The sequence below is a fragment of the Hyperolius riggenbachi genome, chromosome 6 (genome assembly GCF_040937935.1).
Source record: "Hyperolius riggenbachi isolate aHypRig1 chromosome 6, aHypRig1.pri, whole genome shotgun sequence".
In the NCBI taxonomy this organism is placed as follows: domain Eukaryota; kingdom Metazoa; phylum Chordata; class Amphibia; order Anura; family Hyperoliidae; genus Hyperolius; species Hyperolius riggenbachi.
The window spans coordinates 71,103,232-71,124,441 of NC_090651.1; the positions used below are offsets into that span (position 1 = coordinate 71,103,232).

The 21,210-nt window shown below is 44.9% G+C and overlaps 1 protein-coding gene across 1 annotated transcript in view; it reads left to right on the top strand.

Moving 5' to 3' along the window:
* IPO13 (importin 13) overlaps positions 1-21,210 on the top strand; it is a 113,938-nt gene that overhangs the window by 11,960 nt on the left and 80,768 nt on the right. Inside the window, exon 3 of the mRNA XM_068239488.1 lies at positions 20,273-21,009. Coding sequence (XP_068095589.1) covers positions 20,273-21,009 — 737 coding nt within the window. The remainder of the gene's footprint in view (positions 1-20,272; positions 21,010-21,210) is intronic.

Below are 21,210 nucleotides of genomic sequence, written 5' to 3' on the forward strand. Positions count from 1 at the left end.
GGAACTATTTTTTTCCGGCTGCGCAGGGCTCGGGCGGCTGGGGGGACCCTCTTTCGCCGCTGCTCGCGGCGGCGATCGGGCAGCACACGCGGCTGGCAAAGTGCCGGCTGCGTGTGCTGCTTTTTATTTGATTCAAATCGGCCCAGCAGGGCCTGAGCGGCACCCTCTGGCGGTGATGGACGAGCTGAGCTCGTCCATACCGCTAAGGTGGTTAAACTAAAAACCTCATTATAGGGAGACTTCAGAGTCTCTTTAAGGCTGTGTTCACATCTAAAATTGAAATCGTTGATGGCCGCGTTTGCGCTTTTTTGCACGATTTTCTCCCCGCCCCAATTCCCCCTCCCGGTTTTCCACTGCGCGCTACGATTTTATATAAAGCTCTTTCTAAGCCCTTTTGCAGAGCGATTCCGTTTTTTCACTTCCTGACGTTAGTCAGGAAGTGAACTCTTTCACTCGGCAATGAATAATTATTCATAACAGCGCAAACGCCGGATAAAGTGATTTGCGAACATTTTGCACATTTCCAAAACCTTCCATTGTAGTAAAATTGCCCTGAAAATGGTACATGCAGCGCTTTGCTGAACTGAAAGCGGATGCAATGTGCTGATCGCCGGCGCTCAAAATAACAGCAAAACGCCCTAGGTGTGAACAAGCGCTAAAGGACAGATGAAATAAGAGTGTTGTGGAGGCTGCCATATTTATTTCCTTTTCAGCAATACCAGTTGCCTGGCTGTCCTGTTGATCTTTAATGCATCAGTAGTGTCTGAATCACACCCCCGAAACAAACATGCGGTAAATCCAGTCAAACATCTAATCTGCATGCTTGTTTATGGCTAAAAGTATAGAGGCAGAGGATCAGCAGGACAGCCAGGCAATTAAAGGGAACCTAAAGTGACACTATGATGAGGTCCCCAGTTTAACCTGGGACTTCTTCCAGCCTCCTGTAGTCTTCTTGGTCTCTTGCTGTCTTTCTGTTCTTCTCCCTTTGGTCACTGTGCTCATCCCAGAGCTGCAGGTGTGGCTCCAAGCCGTGCGCACCTTGATCACTCTGTGGCCAGGAGTGTTCTGCGCCTGCACAAATTGAAAACAAAAATTGCACATGTGCAGTTGCCCGCTGAGTCACCCAGATTTCGGGAGGGACCCGGACAATTACAGGGGGCTGGAAGAAGCCCCAGGTAAGTTAAACTGGGGACCTTAGTGCCACATTAGGCCCACTTTAAATGGAAATTAATATGGCAGTCTCCATATCCCTCTCACCTCAGGTGTCCTTTAAGCATCATTGTTCACTGCAGACTTACCCACATAATTCAGTGTTCTCAGTGTTGCCCATGACTTGTGTATAAGTCAACCCCTATACTTTTATGAAGTGAATCAGACCTACATTTGTAGACTTATACTTGAGTATATACAGTGTTTTTACTAGACAGCTCTCCAGGAATAATATTGTCAGAACTGGTCTGTCAAACAACAGGTAGAACTTCACTCAAATTAATGTGTAGTGATATTCTGCTGGAAAAAAAAATTACGACACCACATAAATAAAGCTAACCTGATGAAAAATAGTAATTATAAATTCCATTTCAAGCAGTGTAGTTGAGCACATTCGACATCCTTACTACAATCTCTAGGTGGAGTTGTAGTGTGTCCCCAGGTGGCAGAGCTATAATTTCTGCAATGTTCCTGTGCTCTGGCCCTGGGGTGCAGCAAATACACTCCCATCAGTTGATAGCAGCTGGTTCCTCCTCCTGCTTACAGTATAGAGGGCTGGAGTCTCCTCCGAGGCCTTGCGCTTGTCCTGATGCAACATAGCATGATGCTGACCCGTACGCTGGGGATTGCAGCAGCTGTGTGACTACAGTAACGTCTTCATGGGAAGCACAGAGAGGCTGGGGAGAGCTTTGAGAAGCTTTCAGCAGAAAATCAATAGGGACTTATTAGTGAATTCACACTAATGGTATGTACTGTCACCAGGGTTTATTTTTAGAATCTGCAGCACCAGCATCTGACTGTGACTTTTAACAGTTTAGAGGAGGTGTAACTGCAGTGAACTCTGATAGCTTCACAGTTAGAAGACATCTAACAACTTTAGCAGATCTGAGCGCCTTGGCTCCAGGATCTAATCAATACTACCTGACACATTTTTGATCCTGGAGGAGGAAGTATTCCTTTTATGGTTATGGACTGGTTCACGCTGTGGGCGCAGCTTGTTTACATTGTGTGTGCGCTTCTGGTCACTGCTGGTTCACACTGGGAACACTGCTGGTTCACACTGTGCATGCTTACAATCACTGCTGGTTTACACTGTGCGTGCTTACAATCACTGCTGGTTCACACTGGGAACACTGCTGGTTCACACTGTGCGTGCTTACAATCACTGCTGGTTCACACTGTGCATGCTTACAATCACTGCTGGTTCACACTGTGCGTGCTTACAATCACTGCTGGTTCACACTGAGAATACTGCTGGCTCACACTGTGCGTGCTTACAATCACTGCTGGTTCACACTGTGCATGCTTACAATCACTGCTGGTTCACACTGTGCATGCTTACAATCACTGCTGGTTCACACTGTGCATGCTTACAATCACTGCTGGTTCACACTGTGCATGCTTACAATCACTGCTGGTTCACACTGTGCATGCTTACAATCACTGCTGGTTCACACTGGGAATACTGCTGGCTCACACTGTGCGTGCTTACAATCACTGCTGGTTCACACTGTGCGTGCTTTCAATCACTGCTGGTTTACACTGGGGGGCGGTGCCGGTTCACACTTTGCATGTTGCCAGTTACTGCCGGCTCATACTGTGTAGTGCACACCACGTGAGCCGGCAGTGCGCAAAGTGTGAAACAGTAGCGCCCCCAATGTGAACCGGTAGATTCACACTATGCTGCCCTTCATTTTGACGGACCTAGCAGTGGACTCAAAAAGGGACGGTTCAAGGACCACCATTACTGTGTGTGGGCCAGTCCACACTGACCTTTTCGCTTGAGTCCTTCATGGTAAAAACCTAACTGCATGCTATTTTCTAGACAGTGGACTGCGTTGATTTTCACTTTACATAGAAGTGGCAGTGTACCCTCTCAGCAATGGCAGCCCATTTATAAAAATACGTAAGGTATGTGTGGGAATAGTGTGAACCCAGCACTGATGAATGAGTACTGTAGGGAAAGGGCCGATTGCAAAGCAGATAGAAATCTGTATACATACACTCTATAATTATTTCCCGAAACGATCATTGGTGAGCATTTTGGATGATAGTTTTAGAAGTGATTGTTGTATAGATGCGCTGATTGGCTATAGCTGAGAACCCTGTTTTACTATATAAAGAGGGGGAAGCGGGAAGGGTTAAACAATTGCTGGTGTTAGTGTGCCTTGTTTGATGGTCCGGCATTTTGGACTGTGAGACGTGGTACTGAACTGATGCCACATTGTGGACAGCAACAATGACAATCATCTTGGGCAAACATAAGGAAATTAAAGCGGATCCGAGATGAAAAAGTAACTATAACAAGTAACTTCTATCTATCTATCTATCTATCTATCTATCTATCTATCTATCTATCTATCTATCTATATATATATATATATATATATATTCTAAAGTTCAGATAGTTTGCACAGCAAATCTAGCTGCAAACGGCTTCAAAAGTTTATGCTTATTTATTGCTGTGATACAATGAGGGCAGCCATCTTCTGTTTGTCACAATACACTGAGGCAAGCTGATAGCATCTCCAGCCCTCAGTCTGTGGAAAATTTCACTCCCCCCTCCTCCTCCCTCCTCCCCTCTGCCTCTGAAATCTCTGGCTAGTAACCTCCTCTTCCTCCTGCCCAGACTGAGCTTCCTTAAGCCCTTGCTACCTAGGACTGAGTGCCAAGGCTCTCTGAAAAGCTGTGGGCATGGCTTGTTTAGTTTATAAGGAATTCGCGTATTAAAACAAAACAAAGTATGTGGCTTGAGGAATGCCCTATAAATTATATTTAAGGAAGGAACACAATTATGCAATGAGTAAAAGTTTTTTTTATCTCGGATCCACTTTAATATTGCAATCAGGCAAGCTTTGGAGTTTTAAGGATCCAACATGTTGGATCCCTTAAAGGACAACTGAAATGAGAAGAATTTGGAGCTGCCATATTTATTTCCTTTAAACAATACCAGTTGCCTGGCTGTCCTGATTATCAGTTTGGCTGCAGTAGTGTCTGAAGTAAATAACACTAGAAACAAGCTTGCAGATAATCTTGTAAGATCTGACAATAATGTCAAACACCTGATCTGCTGCATGCTTATTCAGGGTCTATGGCTAAAAGTATTTGAGGCAGAGGATCAGCAGGATAGTCAGGCAACTGGTATTGCTTAAAAGTAAACATAGATTGTTGTCCTCGCCTTGGAAGTCCTTTAACCATCTTGGCATTCAATTTCTGCTAAATTTCTGTGCAAATCATGCGTGGAACGCAGACGTCCCCAAAGACTTCTGGGTAAGTTAACACCCAAACCCCCCATCCCGCTCTTACACATGAAGTCATTAGACTTAAAGAAAACCTGAACTGAAAATTAAAAGTCAAAATAAGCATACACAAGTCATACTTACCTTCCATGTATTCTACTCCTCAGTGTCTTTCTCCTGTCCCGCGTCCTGTTTGTTCACTGTGATCAAGAGAATTTTCCGTCCTCCATTTTGAAAATGGCCATTACCCATAACGGCTTTCTGGTCAGCACACAGTTAAACTGTAACATCGCCCACTTGAGCCATAGGGAAACATGGACATTACCTGGTACATCAGTTCTCCTCTCAGCTATAACTGACAGCAACTGATATTTTACTGACAGCAACTGATATATTTCAGATCTGACAAAATATTGTCAGAACTGGAAGGGATTATTGTCAGAAGAAAATGGTGGGCTTCTGAGAGGAACTGATGGCAAGGTAACTATGTAATGTTCATTTAAAGTTACCTCGTGTTTATTTTAAATATTTTTACTCAGTACAGGTTCTCTTTAATTTGAATTCCGAATTCAAATAGTTTACTAATCGAAAGCCCATCCCTGACTCTCGTGTCCCGTCGCCCATCACCGCCGCTCGGTCCATTCTGAACAGTCCGGTGGTCGGGGATTTTGCAGCAGACCAATGGGAATCCTCAGCAACAGGGACAATTCTCATTGGTTCATGTTGGACCAAAGATAATTCTCCCTGTTGCTAGGGAGACTTGGCTGTTGCAGCTTATGGAGAGCCATGCTGTTGCTGGCCCCTGGGCTGCTGAAGGGACCAAGCGGCGGTGGCAAGACAGGGGGTCGGTGATGCGTACGGGCCAACGTAGCTACGCTATGGACACAGTGTATTTGCGTAAATCGGTTGCAGAATGGACGGAATGCATCCACTTCGCGTATGCGCGTTCCATATCCGTTCTGCATCCGCACAAGTGTGGACTGAGTCGTAGTGATGAGCACAAAAATATCCTGGCAGGCAAATCTCTATTGACTCAGTGATGGAATTAAATTGAGGCAATGAAAGCTGGTTAGTTACCAAGCTGCCATCTGCCATGGTCTTCATTTCTCTCTCTTCCTGGAGCAGTGGAAAACTACATATGCCTACTATATACCCGAATATAGGTCGACCCCCAATATTTGACCCTCCATAAGGTGGATTTTTTTAATTATTCAAGTATAAGCCAGTATAGTTGCCCCTAGTATAGGTATGTAGCCAGTATTATTGCCCCCAGTATAGGCTGCAGTGGCGGGGAAAGCGGGCATAGAAGTGAACAACATACCTTCCGGGATCCCCACAGCTTCTATCTTCTATCTATTTTCTCTCCACGGCATCCCTTACATTGATACCAGCCTCTCCTGTGATGATGTCATCACAGGAGGCGTTGGTATCGAGGGACGCCTGGGAGAGGAAGAAGGTAGAAGCTGCGGGTAGCTCGGAAGGTGTATTGTTCACCTCCATTCCCGCTCTCCCTGCAGCTGCAGCCTTTACGCTTTCACCACCGTGCGCAGCGTCCTCTCTTCTCCTCCACTGGCGTTGTAACTTCCATTCCCGAAGTCATATGACTTCGGGAGCTGAAAGTACGCTAAAGAAGGTAGACCGGTGTTAGTGAAAAAAAGATACTGTGCCTGCCGATGGATGGTGAGTAACACGCACACCACACCCCACTCTCCATGCCACACAGGCTGTGTAAGTCGCAAAATTTGGGAATGCACGCACGCACGCCCACACCTCTCTCTCTCTCTCTCTGCATGTAGCGAGTTGGATTAACGTGATGTATTACAATGTAGTATTGTGAACAGGCCCATAGGATGGGCAGTGAGTTGACATGCAAAATGATTCTGCAATGCAACTGAGTACTGTGAACTAGGCTTTAGGGTTGATCAAAGATCTAGTTTTCTACTTCCTGTCTGTTGGGAAAATGATGAAAATTCACACAGATGGGACATGGACAGCAATAAAAATCCACAAGATGTCCTGACTACTTACCACTATGTCCAAAATCAAAATATTTTGTTTACCGTTCAGATGTTGTTGGGTATATGGTGCAGCATGTTTGTAGTGGCGTAGCTAAGGAGCTATGGCCCCCCCCCCCCCCCCCCCCCCGAGCTCTCTATACATAACAATAAACCCTGGCATAAGCATATGGCTAATCCAGTGAAACCCAAGTCAGCTGAGTCAGAGTAGCTGATCTGCCGCATGCTTGTTCAGGGTCTAAAAGTATTAGAGATGCAGCAGGATCAAGAGGACTGCCAGGCAACTGGCATTGTTTAAAAGGAAATAAATATGGCAGCCTCCATATCCCTCTCACCTCAGGTTCCCTTTAAAGAGTACAGTCATGTCACTAACTGTCCCTCAGAAGAGGTCCCACTCTAATTCCTATCATAGGCCCAGTGCACACCGAGCGGTTTTTGGAGCGATCCGCCGGCCGCATCCGCCTATAAAAACACTTGTCTAATGTATTGCAATGGGATGGTGCACACCGGCGGTTTGCGGTTTTTGCCAAGCCGCAAACGCGCCTCCTGCTGCGCGTTTGCGGATTTCTGAAGCGTTTCGTCCTCAATGTAAAGTATAGGAAAATGCAAACCGCTCTGAAAAACGCTACTTCAGAGCGGTTTGCCAGGCATTTTTGTTACAGTAGCTGTTCAGTAACAGCTTTTACTGTAACAATATGTGTAATCTGCTACACAAAAAACGCACCCAAAACCGCTAGGTATGTTTAGAAAACCTCTCTAAACATACCTAGAATCGCTCTGAAATCCGCTCCCAAAACCGCTAGCGTATTGCGGATCTGCTAGCGGTTTTGGTGTGCACTGGACCATAGTCTGATTTCACTACCATAGGCTGAGGGCAATTATTAATGGGAACCCCAGTATGTTTTTCGGGATGTGTGAGGGGACGGACTCCATGCAGGTGATACCCTGGCTGACATGCAAACCTGGAATTCTAAAGGTTCCCAATAAAGGGAACCCGAGGTGAGAGTGATATGGAGGCTACCATATTTATTTCCTTTTAAGCAATACCATTTGCATGGCAATCCTCCTGATCTTGCTGTGTATCTAATACTTTTAGCCCTAGACTCTGAACAAGCATGCAGCAGATCAAGTTTTACTGGATAAGCCATATGCTTGTTTCAGGGTTTTGACTCGACACTACTTATGTCAGAAGATCAACAGGGCTGCCAGGTGACTGGCATTGTTAACAAGGAAATAAATATGGCAGCCTCCATATACCTCTCACCTCGGGTTCCTTTTAATTATACGATCTCGATTGTACAATCCTACCCTTTCTGTGTAATTTGAGGGACTACCTAAAGTATTCATTTAAAGGGATTTCACACAGTTTATCCTTGGGTAAGATTTTTCAATCCACCTTAAAGAGACTCTGTATGAAAGAAAAAGTCCTCTGGGGGTTACTTTCCTTGGGAGGGGAAGCCTCTTGGTCCCAATGAGTCTTCTCCTATCAATGTAGCTGCAGGCAATCCAGTGCTGGCTCCATCGAATCCTCCCCCTACAAGTCTGATATATTTACCTCTCCGGAATCCTGAGCAGTAGCGGTTCTTTGTTCGGTTTAGGCGGAAATAGCCGAGCCTGATCGCATCCACTCTACTGCACAGACGCAAAAGGGCCTGCTCAGTAGAGCGGATCGATCGGGTTCGGCTATTTACACCTAACCCGAGGGAAGAACGGCTAGTGCGCCTGCGCTGGATCGCGGAAGGTACATTTTTACATTGCCGCACTTCGGGGGACCCAGGCAGGCTAACAGAGGAACGGAGGAGGATGGGGAAGCCTCGTAAGGATCCAGAGGCTTCCCCCTCCCGAGCTAAGTACCCCCCGGGGGACATTTTGTTTATACAGGATTTCTTTAACGCTGCAAGTTTAGAGCGCTGTTCAATATGCCACTGCGCTGCCTACGGCCAGGAGTCATGCTGGTAACCGGAGCAATATTTCTTCTCTCCCTAAATAAAAAAAAAAAAAAAAATCATGTGCATGCTGTGATGCATTAAAGTGGACCCAAATTAAAAATACAAGATTTCAGGAATAAAATCTATTTTCTAAATTATAATAATAAATAGCAGCCTTTTTTCAGCTGCATAATGACAAATATAAAATATTTTACATTTATTGGAGAAACCCCTCCCCTTCCTTTCAAATTGCCGGGACAGAATCCGGCAAAATGCTGGAGTAGGTGGTGTCCAGCAAAGGAGGAATTGCTAATGGCTGCCACCTGTATAACCCTAGCTATGCAAAGAGAAGGGTGAAAAGCATGCACTGAAATGCTCATAGGCTTGAAATAGTATTTATTTATCTTTGTATGTGTCAGAGTGGTGCAACTAAATATTTTGAATTAAACAAATGTTTGGTTTGGGTCCGCTTTAAGTGATGCTCACTTCCTGTGGCAAAAGCAATCACATGCACTGGAAGGTATTGCTAAAAATACGCTTCCGCCCATGCGTGACGTGTAAAACTTGCTGTGGGTTTTCACACACACGCGTCACCATATACTTAAATGCCGCAGGTCACGCAGAACCGAGCGGTAATGTAGATTTGTCCCAGCGGCAGGGATGCGACGAAAACGCACTTCCGTCGCATTGCGCTGTTTCGCGTCGGTATTTAAGTCCCCATAGACTTTCATTGCCCTATGGTGTGCTGCGGTAAAAATACTGCACCACACCGGCCCAGTGTGAAAGCACCCTGAGACTTTCTGCATGGTGACTCAGGGGTTTACACTTATCGGTGCGAAAAACATGCGTTTTCTCGCACACAGTTTTTTTGGGACATTATGCAGATTTATTTGCATTAAAACACACATTTTACTACAGTACATTATGATTGTCAATGAGAAATTGTGTGGGATCTGCAAAATAATGCAGCAGATTTGCAGTTTTTTGTTTTTCCCATATTCGAAAAATGCATTTAGATGTCAACGAGCCAATTAACTTGCATTATTTGTAAGTTCTAATGTGAATTTGCATGCTAGAAAAGACGCAACTACACCCAGAAAAAAAGAGGAGTGGTTATTCTCTTGGCAAACTCGTTTCCTTTTGAGGTAAGCTCTTGCCTCACTGACTCCGAGGGAACACATTGTATTCTCCTTGGTCAGTATCAAAACAAAACACTTTGCATTACAAACATTTACGCCCCCCCTGACCGGACCACGGAGGTTATTTCCGGAGTATCGGACATTCTTTTAACTTTGAAGTTTGATACTTTGATCTGGGCGGGAGACTTTAATATTACCCCAAACAATAATTTAGACAGAACGCACCCGCAGAGATCAACGGAAGCTAAAAGAGCGAAAGCTATCTTTGAAAAAATACTTAAGCTTCATTCTTTGGTGGACTCCTGGAGGGAGAGCAATGGCAAACAAAGAGGTTACACATATATGTCGGCCCCCCATAATTCATACTCCAGGATCGATTTCATACTTATATCACTCACTAGTCTTCCCTCCCTGATTTACGCCAGAAATCTGCTGTGTCCGTGGTCGGATCATGACCCCCTTCTTATAGCTCTAAATTCATTGACACCTAAAACATCCAGAGCCCCCTGGCGTCTGAATGAGGCCCTTCTATATAATTCAGATATTAGTAGTGGAATCGAGAATACGATCTCTGAATACTTTCGTATAAACGATACAGGAGACATATCCCCGATGACAGTGTGGCTAGCGCATAAGGCGGTAGTGAGAGGTGATCTGATCCAGGCAGCCTCCAAATTCAAGAGAGATAGAAATAAGATTATTTCCGATATTGAATTTAAACTGCATAAGCTTCATATGGTTAACACGCTGCAGCCATCAAGATTCCTTCTAAAACAAATTCAAGATTTGCAATTACAGGCTGATGCCCTTCTCAACTCAGAAACAGAAAAGGCTCTTAGATGGACTGCTGCGGCCTCATACGATCAGCTAAATAAACCTAAAAGATGGCTAGCAGCCAAACTTCGGGCCCAACAGACCGTCAACCGAATCCTTAAAATTAGGGGCAAGGATGGAAATGTTACTTCCAATCCAGATACGATATATGAAATATTCTCTGACTATTATAAGGAGTTATATAGCGATAAAGATGATAATACCTACGCTCAGAGCAGACAAAATTTTTTAGACTCCACTATTAAAAAGACCCTGACCGCGGACACAGTTAAGATGTTGAATGCTGACATAACCCAGGAGGAAATTCACTTGGCAATTAAGAAGCTTAAAAGAGCAAAAGCCCCTGGACCCGATGGTTTCTCCCCCACATACTATAAAAAGTACGAGGCCCTTTTATCCCCCCACCTCCAAAAATGCTTTAATTATTTGATGCAGGGAAATATACCCCCCACAGACTTTCTGTCCTCAGCAGTTGTGATGATTCCTAAACCACAAAGAGATTTATTACTCCCCAAAAATTATCGCCCCATATCCCTCCTGGGGGTAGATTATAAATTATTTACGGCTATACTAGCGGAGCGACTTAATAACATCCTGCCGGCTTTAATCCACAGAGACCAGGTTGGTTTTGTGCCAAAAAGGCAAGCCCCTGACAACATCCGTAAGATTGTTACCCTGCAACATTATTGTAAGCAGACCGCCACATGTGTGGCCATCTTGGCTCTTGATATGGAGAAGGCATTTGACCTGATACGATGGCCATACATGGAGGCGGTCCTGCAAAAATATGGGGTGCACGGAAATTATTTGAAGGCCATCTCGGCACTATATTCACGGCCTACTGCCACCCTGAAGATGCCCTCCATCACTAAACGATCATTCTCAATCCAGAGGGGCACACGGCAGGGATGTCCCTTATCGCCGGGATTATTTGCACTTATGATGGAACCTTTGGCAGAAAAGATCCGACGGAACCCCGAAATAGTGGGGGTGAGGGTGGGGTCCAGGGAATATAAAACATCACTATTCGCTGACGATGTCCTCTTGACCCTTACCTCGCCCCATGACTCGATCCCAAAGTTGTTGGAGGAGATTGAAAACTTCTCGCCCTTCTCTGGGTTCCGTTTAAATTTAGATAAATCTGAACTTATGATTTCAAAAATGGACCGGACAGACGCGGCACTTTTGGCCAAGCGATATGGGCTGCAATTTCAATCTCAATTTATCCAATACCTGGGCATCAAGCTAGCAGCGGACCCCTCTAACCTCTATAAATTAAATTATCCCTCAATGTATTCTAGATTGACTCATGATCTGGAGAGCTGGGAGGACTATCCCCTGTCCATGCTCGGACGGATTTCAGCCGTCAGGATGACGCTCCTACCTAGGTTGCTGTACTTATTCCGAACTATCCCCGTAGCTGTAACGAAAGGCCCGGTTCAGCACTTGCAAACGCTGATACAAAAGTTTATATGGAGGAAGCGGAAGGCCAGAATAAAATATCTTACGCTAGCCAGGCCCAGAGACCTTGGAGGACTTAATGCTCCACTTTTATTTAATTATTATAAAGCGGCCCAGATAGCTCAGTTAGCAACAGCGAATGCCAACCCACTGATAGCCCCATTATGGGTGGAAATTGAATCACAGCTAGTGTCTCCCCTATCTCTAGCAGGTTTGATGTGGGCCAAGAAGATCCCGATTGCTAAAATTAGGAAGCTCTCCCCAGTCTCAGCCCACTCACTTAGCCTGTGGTCCAAAATTAGATTTGTTATGCGATTGCAATCCACACCCTCGTGTATGACCCAAATATTCCGCAACCCAGACTTTGTACCGGGCCAATCCATGAACCAATTCAAATGGTGGTATACGAAAGGATTTCAGACTGTGGGGAAATTTCTATGTTCTTTCAAAATCTCCACTCCCGCCCAGTTTATTAAGAACCATAGTGTCCCCAGGGAAGAGTTGGGTAGGCTGGACCTAATATTTAAGTATTTGTCCACTCTGGATCCTAAAAGAGAAGTCCTGACGTACTGTCCCTTTGAAGTCAGGTGCAAGAATGGGCCCATGGACAGAGGCTTTATCTCAGAACTATATGCAATCCTCTCTTACCCCACGATTGATGGCAAGCTTAAAGCCCAGATTGATTGGGAGAAGGACAGCGGGATGGAGATTTCTGAGTCCAAGTGGACCCATTGTTGCACATCACTGACACGAGGTTCCTTATTCTATTCGTCTATAGAGACATCATTCAAATTACTCCACAGAATTCACCTCACCCCCGTCAAATTGCATATCTTCAACTCAACGGCCTCTCCATATTGTTTCCGGAAATGCGGACAGATTGGGTCCTTGTGGCACATCTGGTGGGCTTGCCCTAAGGCACACACATTCTGGTCAGGGATCTGGAGTAAAATTCAACTAATCACTGGTATACAATCTGATATGGATCCTTCTGTGATTTTACTAGGTAACCGCCCTAAATCAGTGAAATATGCCACACATAAACTGGTCCAATTCGCACTTTCACAAGCTAGAAGACACCTGGCCTCCAAATGGAAATCAACTGGGCTGTCAGTGGACGAGGTCTTTCGCAATCTTAATAACACCATGACTTCTGAGCATATTAGAGCTAAGATTTTCGATACAACTGAAATTTTTTTTAAAGTATGGGATCCATGGATTGAGTGGCAGGACAATGCCGGCCTTTCATACGTCCTCCACTCCTTCTAGGATAGCTCCATCCCCCGGGTCTCTGACCATATACTTATTGGGTAACGACATACATGCTAGTTTGGCAGTTGAACATGTGAGATATCTCATACTCTATGTCTTTTATAGCTCATTCTGAACACGAAAGCTTATCAAAGTACCGGCTGGGTGGGTGCACGCTCCACCCCCTATGACCTATCCCTCCCCTCCTTTCCCCCCCCCCCACCACCACACCCTTTCCTCCCTATCCTACTGGGTGTACCATTGGCATGATGTGGAGTCCCCACCCATGGTCCATCCTTTCACCCCCTACCCTTCCCCCCCTTAGCCACCCCCTTATTCCCACCCCCCCTACCCCCCTTACTATATTGCAAGTATGTTAAGATGTTTTGGATATATCTTTGTATTATTTGTACGCATTTTTGTATGTTTTTGGCTCTCAAGAAAAACATCTGTTTTATGTGACCCTGATTATCTGTTCTGTAAGATATTCCCCACATGTGGGGAAATTTTGATATTTTGACTCGTTTGTTAACTGAATCATATCTTAATAAACACCCTTGGAACGAAACAAGTCAAGTGGTAACCCTGCCTGAGTGCTAGCTTACATTACGTGTGACGATGTCCATTATAATGCACTGCAAAAACACGTTAGAGGTGACAGCTCATGTTGATGCACTTGTTCACATCTGATGCATTTCTTTTTCAGAATGACCTGCATTTTTCCAGAGAGCATGTGCATTTTTGGATGGGTTGTATGTGGTTATGGGGATTTTAGTGCATACAGATGTGCATGCTACATGTCAGAAACTGCATGTGGGAATGTATCTAATAATGTGTATGAGACCTTAAAGCCAATGGGAACCGCTTGAAAAAAAAACAAAAGGCAGATACTTACATAAGGAGAGGGAAGGCTCTGAGTCCTGTAGCGCCTTCCCTCTCCTCTCCCGGTGCTCTGGTTCAGGCGGCAGCTCCTCCGTTCAACTCCCCTGCCTCGGGGGACTTCGGAAGTCTTCGGGAGCTGAGTCCTCCTGAAGACAGGCGGCTCCATACTGCGCACGCGTGATCGCGCGCGAGAGAGAGTGTGCTTGCGCAGTATGGAGTGGCCCGTCTCTGGGAGCACTCGGGCTTCCGAATTCTTCCTCTAGGCGGCGGAGAGAGCAGCATCTGACTGAATTGGTCACATGCTGCTACGGGTGAGCCAGCGCTGGAATGGGCAATGGGAGAGGAGAGAGAAGGCTCATTAGGATCCAGAGCCTTCCCTCTCCTTAGGTAAGTATCTGCCTTTTTGTTTTATTCAAGCGGTTCCCATTGTCTTTAAAGGGAACCTTAACTGAGAGAGATATGGATGTTTCTTTTTAAACAATACCAGTTGACTGGCAGTCCTGCTGATCTCTTTGCTGTAGTAGTGGCTGAATCACACACCTGAAACAAGCGTGCAGCTAATCCAGTCGGACTTCAGTCAGAGCACCTGATCTGCATGCTTGCTGAGGTGCTGTGCCTCAAAGTATTAGAGACACAGGATCAGCAGGAGAGTCGTCTGGTATTATTGGAAAGGAAAAATCCATATCCTCCTCAGTTTAGGTTCCCTTTTAAAGCACACCTGAATTTAAAAAGATACTTGGCTCTGTAGTAAAAAGCCTCTGGACAGTCCAGATGCTTCCTGGATCCCCCTGGAGACCACCATTCCAGCACAGGGTCCCTATTTGACAAAAGCTTGTCAGCTGGGTTTCTTGAGGCCGTGAACTAGAGCGTCTGGAGTGGTCATGCGTGAGTCAGTTCCATGCATGCCCAGTTAAATAAAACGCTTGTGCATGGAAGGATGAAGCTGTGCACGGTGCATGGAAGGATGAAGCTGTGCACAGTGGCTTTGTTGCACTGGCCATGTGTGGACTTTACTCGTGTACACCCAGTGAGGATGCGCATGTCCACAGGCCAGGAGTACAGCCAGAAGATGGAGAGGCCCTGTGCTGGTACAGTGCTCTCCCCAAGGATCCGGGATGCCTCTGGACCATCCAGAAGCTTCCAGTTACTGAAGCATGTATCTAAAGGTGCCCATTAACGGTACAATTGTTTCACTAAATGCGATCTTTTGATGTGATTTGAATGATCGTAAATAATCTGAAGGCAATTATCGATTGTTCATATTTACTGAACGATTCTTTCTTCAATTTCGATCATAAAATCCGACTTTCAGATCGATTTTATCCTATTTAGCAATCGACCAAAGAATCGTTCCTTATCAATTGCCTTCATAAGCTGTGAATTTTCTATACAATTCGAGATATATATATATATAATTTTTTTTTTTGGGCTACGTTTCCACTATAGCGTGACATTTTCGCCTGCAAAAAAGATTTTTCTGTTTAGTAAAAACTCGCATTTACATTTTTACACGTTTTAGCATTAGTTAAATATAACATAATCTGCCTAGTAACAGCATAGTCATGACTGCTGACAACTTCCTGTAACCATGGCTCTAATGCGAATTTTCGGCAAATAACGCCAAAATTCGCGTTGCCTATGCAAAGAATTGTACGCAATGTCAGAAAAAATGATACAGGACCTTAGATTTTTCCACGCGTATGAATATTTGCATTGAGTGGAAACAGCCCCATTCATTCCATTGGTTGCCAAATCAATGTGAAATTTCAGAGAGAAGAATCTGACACAAAACGCACAAGTGGAAACCTAGCCTAATCCCTTCCTGAAGTTCAGCTTTAGGGCCCATTTCCACTTGTGCGGTGGGAATCGCCACGGGAAAAATTTGCATGCGGATGCGAATTTCGCATGCGGTTGTATGCGAATTTTCATGCGAATTCGCATGCGATTTCACATGGATGACTATGTATGCAAATGTAAGCATGGCAGTGCCTGTGTGCTTTTACATTGTTTCTATGCGAAATCGTATGCGAATTCGCATACCAAAACCGCATGCGAATTTCCTATTAAATACATTGTATGCGAATCGCATAGCGGTATGTGAATTCTGATGGCTCTGCCGTGCAGATTTTTTTTCTGCACAGAAAAACGCCCAGAAATCCTGACAAGTGGAAACAGTCCCATCAACTTGTATTGTCTATGCGAATCTGCATGCAGGAAAAGCATGTAGATTCACTCTAGTGGAAACGGGCCCTGAAGTCTAGTGACTTTTAGCAAAAGTATATTCAATCAGGCTCCAAATAATAACTTCCTGATTAGTAATTGAATTGTACTGCCTTGCTGCTTTTATTTCCCTGAGGATATGCGGCCCACTGGCTGACTGTTGTTTAGTAACACTTCTCTTTAGTACATGGTGTACATGGTGCACCAGCTCTGTGCTTTCCTCCCTGCTTCTATGGGTTTCTCTCTAATTTCCCAGGCACAGGCAACTGATATGAAGAGAACATTGATTGAACCCATTACGTTACTGATGTGAAACCTGAGGGCCCGTTCACACCTAGAATCGCAAAACGCCGGCGATTACCGCCTCCGCTTTGCGGGAGTGATTTTTCTGCGATTAATGCGGAAAAATCACTGGACACTGTAGCGGTTTTGGAGCGATCGCGATTAGTACGCTAATCACAATCGCTAATCGCGAAACGCAAATCGCCGGCAAACCGCTGCATGCAGCGCGGTGGCGGTTATCGCTAACCGCAAATGCGGCAGTGAGAACACTGCCACTTGCTACAATGTGTAGCGCGATTCCCGCTCAGGTGTGAATGGGCCCTCACATCAGTTAACAGTAAAGTGAGGGGTTTTCAAAGAGACATAGTGAAGCCAGAGCTGTAAGAATGCATTCACATAGGTGTGCAGAGTGCAAGCTGCTGTGGTGGGGAAGTGCTTTCAGGGAGCTGGAGTTCTCCTGTGTTTTCTGCAGCTCAAATACATTACAACTGCATTATTGATTCGGGAACAATGAAGTATTGAGTTGTTTCATAAGTACACTTCTCCCTCCAGTTAATTACCAAGGGAGACAAGTCTGTGCTTAAAGAAAACCTGTACTGAAAATAAATAGTCAAAATAACCATACACAAGTCATATCTTACCTGCTGTGTAGTCTACTCCTCAATCTTTTTCTCCTCTCCTGTGTCCTGTTTGTCCACTGTGATCAATGGAATTCTCCATCCTCCATTTTGAAAATGGCCATTACCCCATAACAGCTTCCTGGTCAGCACACAGTTAAACTGTAATATCGCCCACTTGAGCCATAGGGAAACATGGACACATCAGTTCTCCTCTCAGCTGTAACTGACAGCAACTGATATACAACTGACAGCAACTGATATATTTCAGTTCTGACAAAATGTTGTCAGAACTGGAAGGGATCATTGTCAGAAGAAAATGGTGAGCTTCTGAGAGGAACTGATGACAAGGTAACTATGTAATGTTCATTTGAAGTTACCTCATGTGTTTATTTTAAATAATTTTACTCAGTACATGTTCTCTTTAAAGAGGAACTATACCGAAGGATAGCAGTGGGGGGGAAAATAAATACATTGCAAAGTGATGTTAAAATAGAAGATAGATTGAAAAAATATTTGAATCTCGCTGTGTAATTCATTCATGTTGCTTGATCCATTGTGAGCCTGTGGGTCATCATCTTTACTGTTAGCGGACATGAAAAACAAACAAACAGCTCTAACTCCCATTATCTATAAACACACCCACTAACAATGTGGTATGCTAAAAGGTTGTGTGTGTGTGTGTGTGTGTGTGTGTGTGTGTGTGTGTGTATATGTAGATAGATAGATAGATAGATAGATAGATAGATAGATAGATAGATAGATAGATTATGTATATATATGTGTGTATAAGCATATGTGTGTATATATATGTGTGTGTATAAGTATATGTATGTATATACAGTGGGTTGCAAAAGTATTCGGTCCTCTTGAAGTTTTCCACATTTTGTCACATTACTGCCACAAACATGCATCAATTGTATTGGAATTCCACATGAAAGACCAATACAAAGTGGTGTACATGTGAGAAGTGGAACAAAAATCATACATGATTCCAAACATTTTTTACAAATAACTGCAAAGTGGGCTGTGCGTAATTATTCGGCCCCCTGAGTCAATACTTTGTAGATCCACCTTTTGCTGCAATTACAGCTGCCAGTCTTTTAGGGTATGTCTCTACCAGCTTTGCACATCTAGAGAATGAAATCCTTGCCCATTCTTTGCAAAACAGCTCCAGCTCAGTCAGATTAGATGGACAGCGTTTGTGAACAGCAGTTTTCAGATTTTACCACAGATTCTCGATTGGATTTAGATCTGGACTTTGACTGGGCCATTCTAACACATAGATATGTTTTGTTTTAAACCATTCCATTGTTGCCCTGGCTTTATGTTTAGGGTCATTGTCCTGCTGGAAGGTGAACCTCCGCCCCAGTCTCAAGTCTTTTGCAGTCTCCAAGAGGTTTTCTTCCAAGTTTGCCCTGTATTTGGCTCCATCCATCTTCCCATCAACTCTGACCAGCTTCCCTGTCCCTGGTGAAGAGAAGCACCCCCAGAGCATGATGCTGCCACCACCATATTGGACAGTGGGGATGGTGTGTTCAGAGTGATGTGCAGTGTTAGTTTACTGCCACACATAGCGTTTTGCATTTTGGCCAAAAAGTTCCATTTTGGTCTCATCTGACCAGAGCACCTTCTTCCACATGGTTGCTGTGTACCCCACATGGTTTGTGGCAAACTGCAAACGGGACTTCTTATGCTTTCTGTTTACAATGCTTTTCTTCTTGCCACTCCTCCATAAAGGCCAACTTTGTACAGTGCATGACTAATAGTTGTCCTATGTACAGAGTCTCCCACCTGAGCTGTAGATCTCTGCAGCTCGTCCAGAGTCACCATGGGCCTCTTGACTGCATTTCTGATCAGCGCTCTCCTTGTTCGGCCTGTGAGTTTAGGTGGATGGCCTTGTCTTGGTAGGTTTACAGTTGTGCCATACTCCTTCCATTTCTGAATGATCGCTTGAACAGTGCTCCTTGGGATGTTGAAGGCTTTGGAAATCTTTTTGTAGCCTAAGCCTGCTTTAAATTTCTCAATAACTTGATCCCTGACCTGTCTTGGACCTGCCTTGTGTGTTCTTTGGACTTCACGGTGTTGTTGCTCCCAATATTCTCTTAGACAACCTCTGAGGCCCTCACAGAGCAGCTGTATTTGTACTGACATTAGATTACACACAGGTGCACTCTATTTAGTCATTAGCACTCATCAGGCAATGTCTATAGGCAAATGACTGCACTCAGATCAAAGGGGGCCGAACAATTATGCACACACCACTTTGCAGTTATTGATTTGTAAAAAAAATGTTTGGAATCCCGTATGATTTTCGTTCCACTTCTCATGTGTACACCACTTTGTGTTGGTCTTTCATGTGGAATTCCAATAAAATTGATTCATGTTTGTGGCAGTAATATGACAAAATGTGGAAAACTTCAAGGGGGCCGAATACTTTTGCAACCCACTGTATATGTATAGACACAGGGGAGATGCTGCTAGCTTGACAGCTGGAAACAGATATTTTCCACAATGCAGCAGGGTTCACAGACAGGAATCTGTATGGGCCTTGGCCCTGACATCACACTGTGGGAGGGGTTTCATCACTGTATCAGCCACAACGCCCCCCCCTTTCACCAGCCCCTTTGCCCCAACCCGATGATCTATGCGAGAAATGTAAAGATTTCCCACGGAAAGGGGGTATCGGCTACTGATTGGGATGAAGTACAATCCTGGGTTAAAGTTCATCTTTAAGTTACAGACCCGTAAATTGCCCGTGGCCATTATGAAGGGCTGCCACTCTCTGTGGTGAGTATTCTTTTTTTGTTGTTTTAAAAAGACGACTTTATTGAACAACTTTAGAATGGATCAAAATAAGGTAAGTATGACGTTTTCCAGTTTGCATGTACTTATGATGCTATAGACATAAAAAAACAACATAAACCAGAATAAAATTGAATTTACAGAATCATTTGTCTCTGATGGGTTTTTAATTTGCTTTATGTTGGCAACGAGTGTGTTTGTTTGAGTGGGGTCCCCAATGGGAGTGGGATCGGTAGTAATCACCATAACAGCGCCATGAAACATCCCAGGGAGGTGATACTGTTTAAACCGGAGGTATTCAGCCCTCTAGACACTTTATATGAAATCAGTTTTGTATGGATTCGTTTTTTAAGTCCATCACTGTGTTCTGATATCTGTTTGTTTCTCCAGGCCCTTCACCAGTTGTACTACGATCCCAACATTGACAACAAGAACCTCGCACAGAAATGGTTAATGCAAGCACAGGTGTCGCCACAGGCATGGCAGTTCAGCTGGCAGCTTCTGAGTGGGGGAAAGGTGCCGGAAATCCAGTACTTTGGGGCCAGCGCCCTGCATATAAAAATCTCCAGATATTGGGGGGATATTCCATCAGACCAGTACGAGACTCTCAAGTCACAACTCTTTACACAGATCTCCGCTTTTGCTAGTGGCTCCAAGATTGTGCTGACAAGACTGTGCGTGGCCTTGGCTTCTCTAGCACTCAATATGATGCCAGACCTGTGGCCACATGCTGTGCCAGACATGGTTCGAGTGTTCCAGAAAGAGGATGGGCAGACGGATGGCGGAGCTCGCTGTCTGGCACTTCTGGAACTGCTGACTGTTCTGCCGGAGGAATTTCAGACCAGCCGATTGCCTCCTTTCCGCAAGGGACAAGTCCGCAGCTGCCTGGCCCAGGAGTCCGCCTGCATCTTCCCACTGCTGCGCCAGCTGCTACAGCAGAGCGACTCCCCGGGATTTGTCAAACAGAAGGTACTGAAATGTTTCTCTAGCTGGGCACAGCTGGGCATCCCCCTGACGGAGTGCGAGGAGCTAACGCTCGCTGCGTTCACTGCACTGCGGGATCCTGAACTGTTTGATTCTGCCGTGGAAGCCTTAGTCAATACTATCTCACAGCCCGATGCACAAAGGTCAGAACCACCACGTTTAACCAATATATTGGCTTTCAGTACTGGGGAATGTAATGCTGGGTTGTAATATTTGCATCTGTTTTGTGTCCAGAATTAATATGCTAAGTATGAAGGGCCAGTTGTATCACAGTTCATGCAGACAGGGTGTTGTCACCGAGATGGTCAGTTATGCTCGTTTTGGGCGAAGTCTGAAACTTTGCT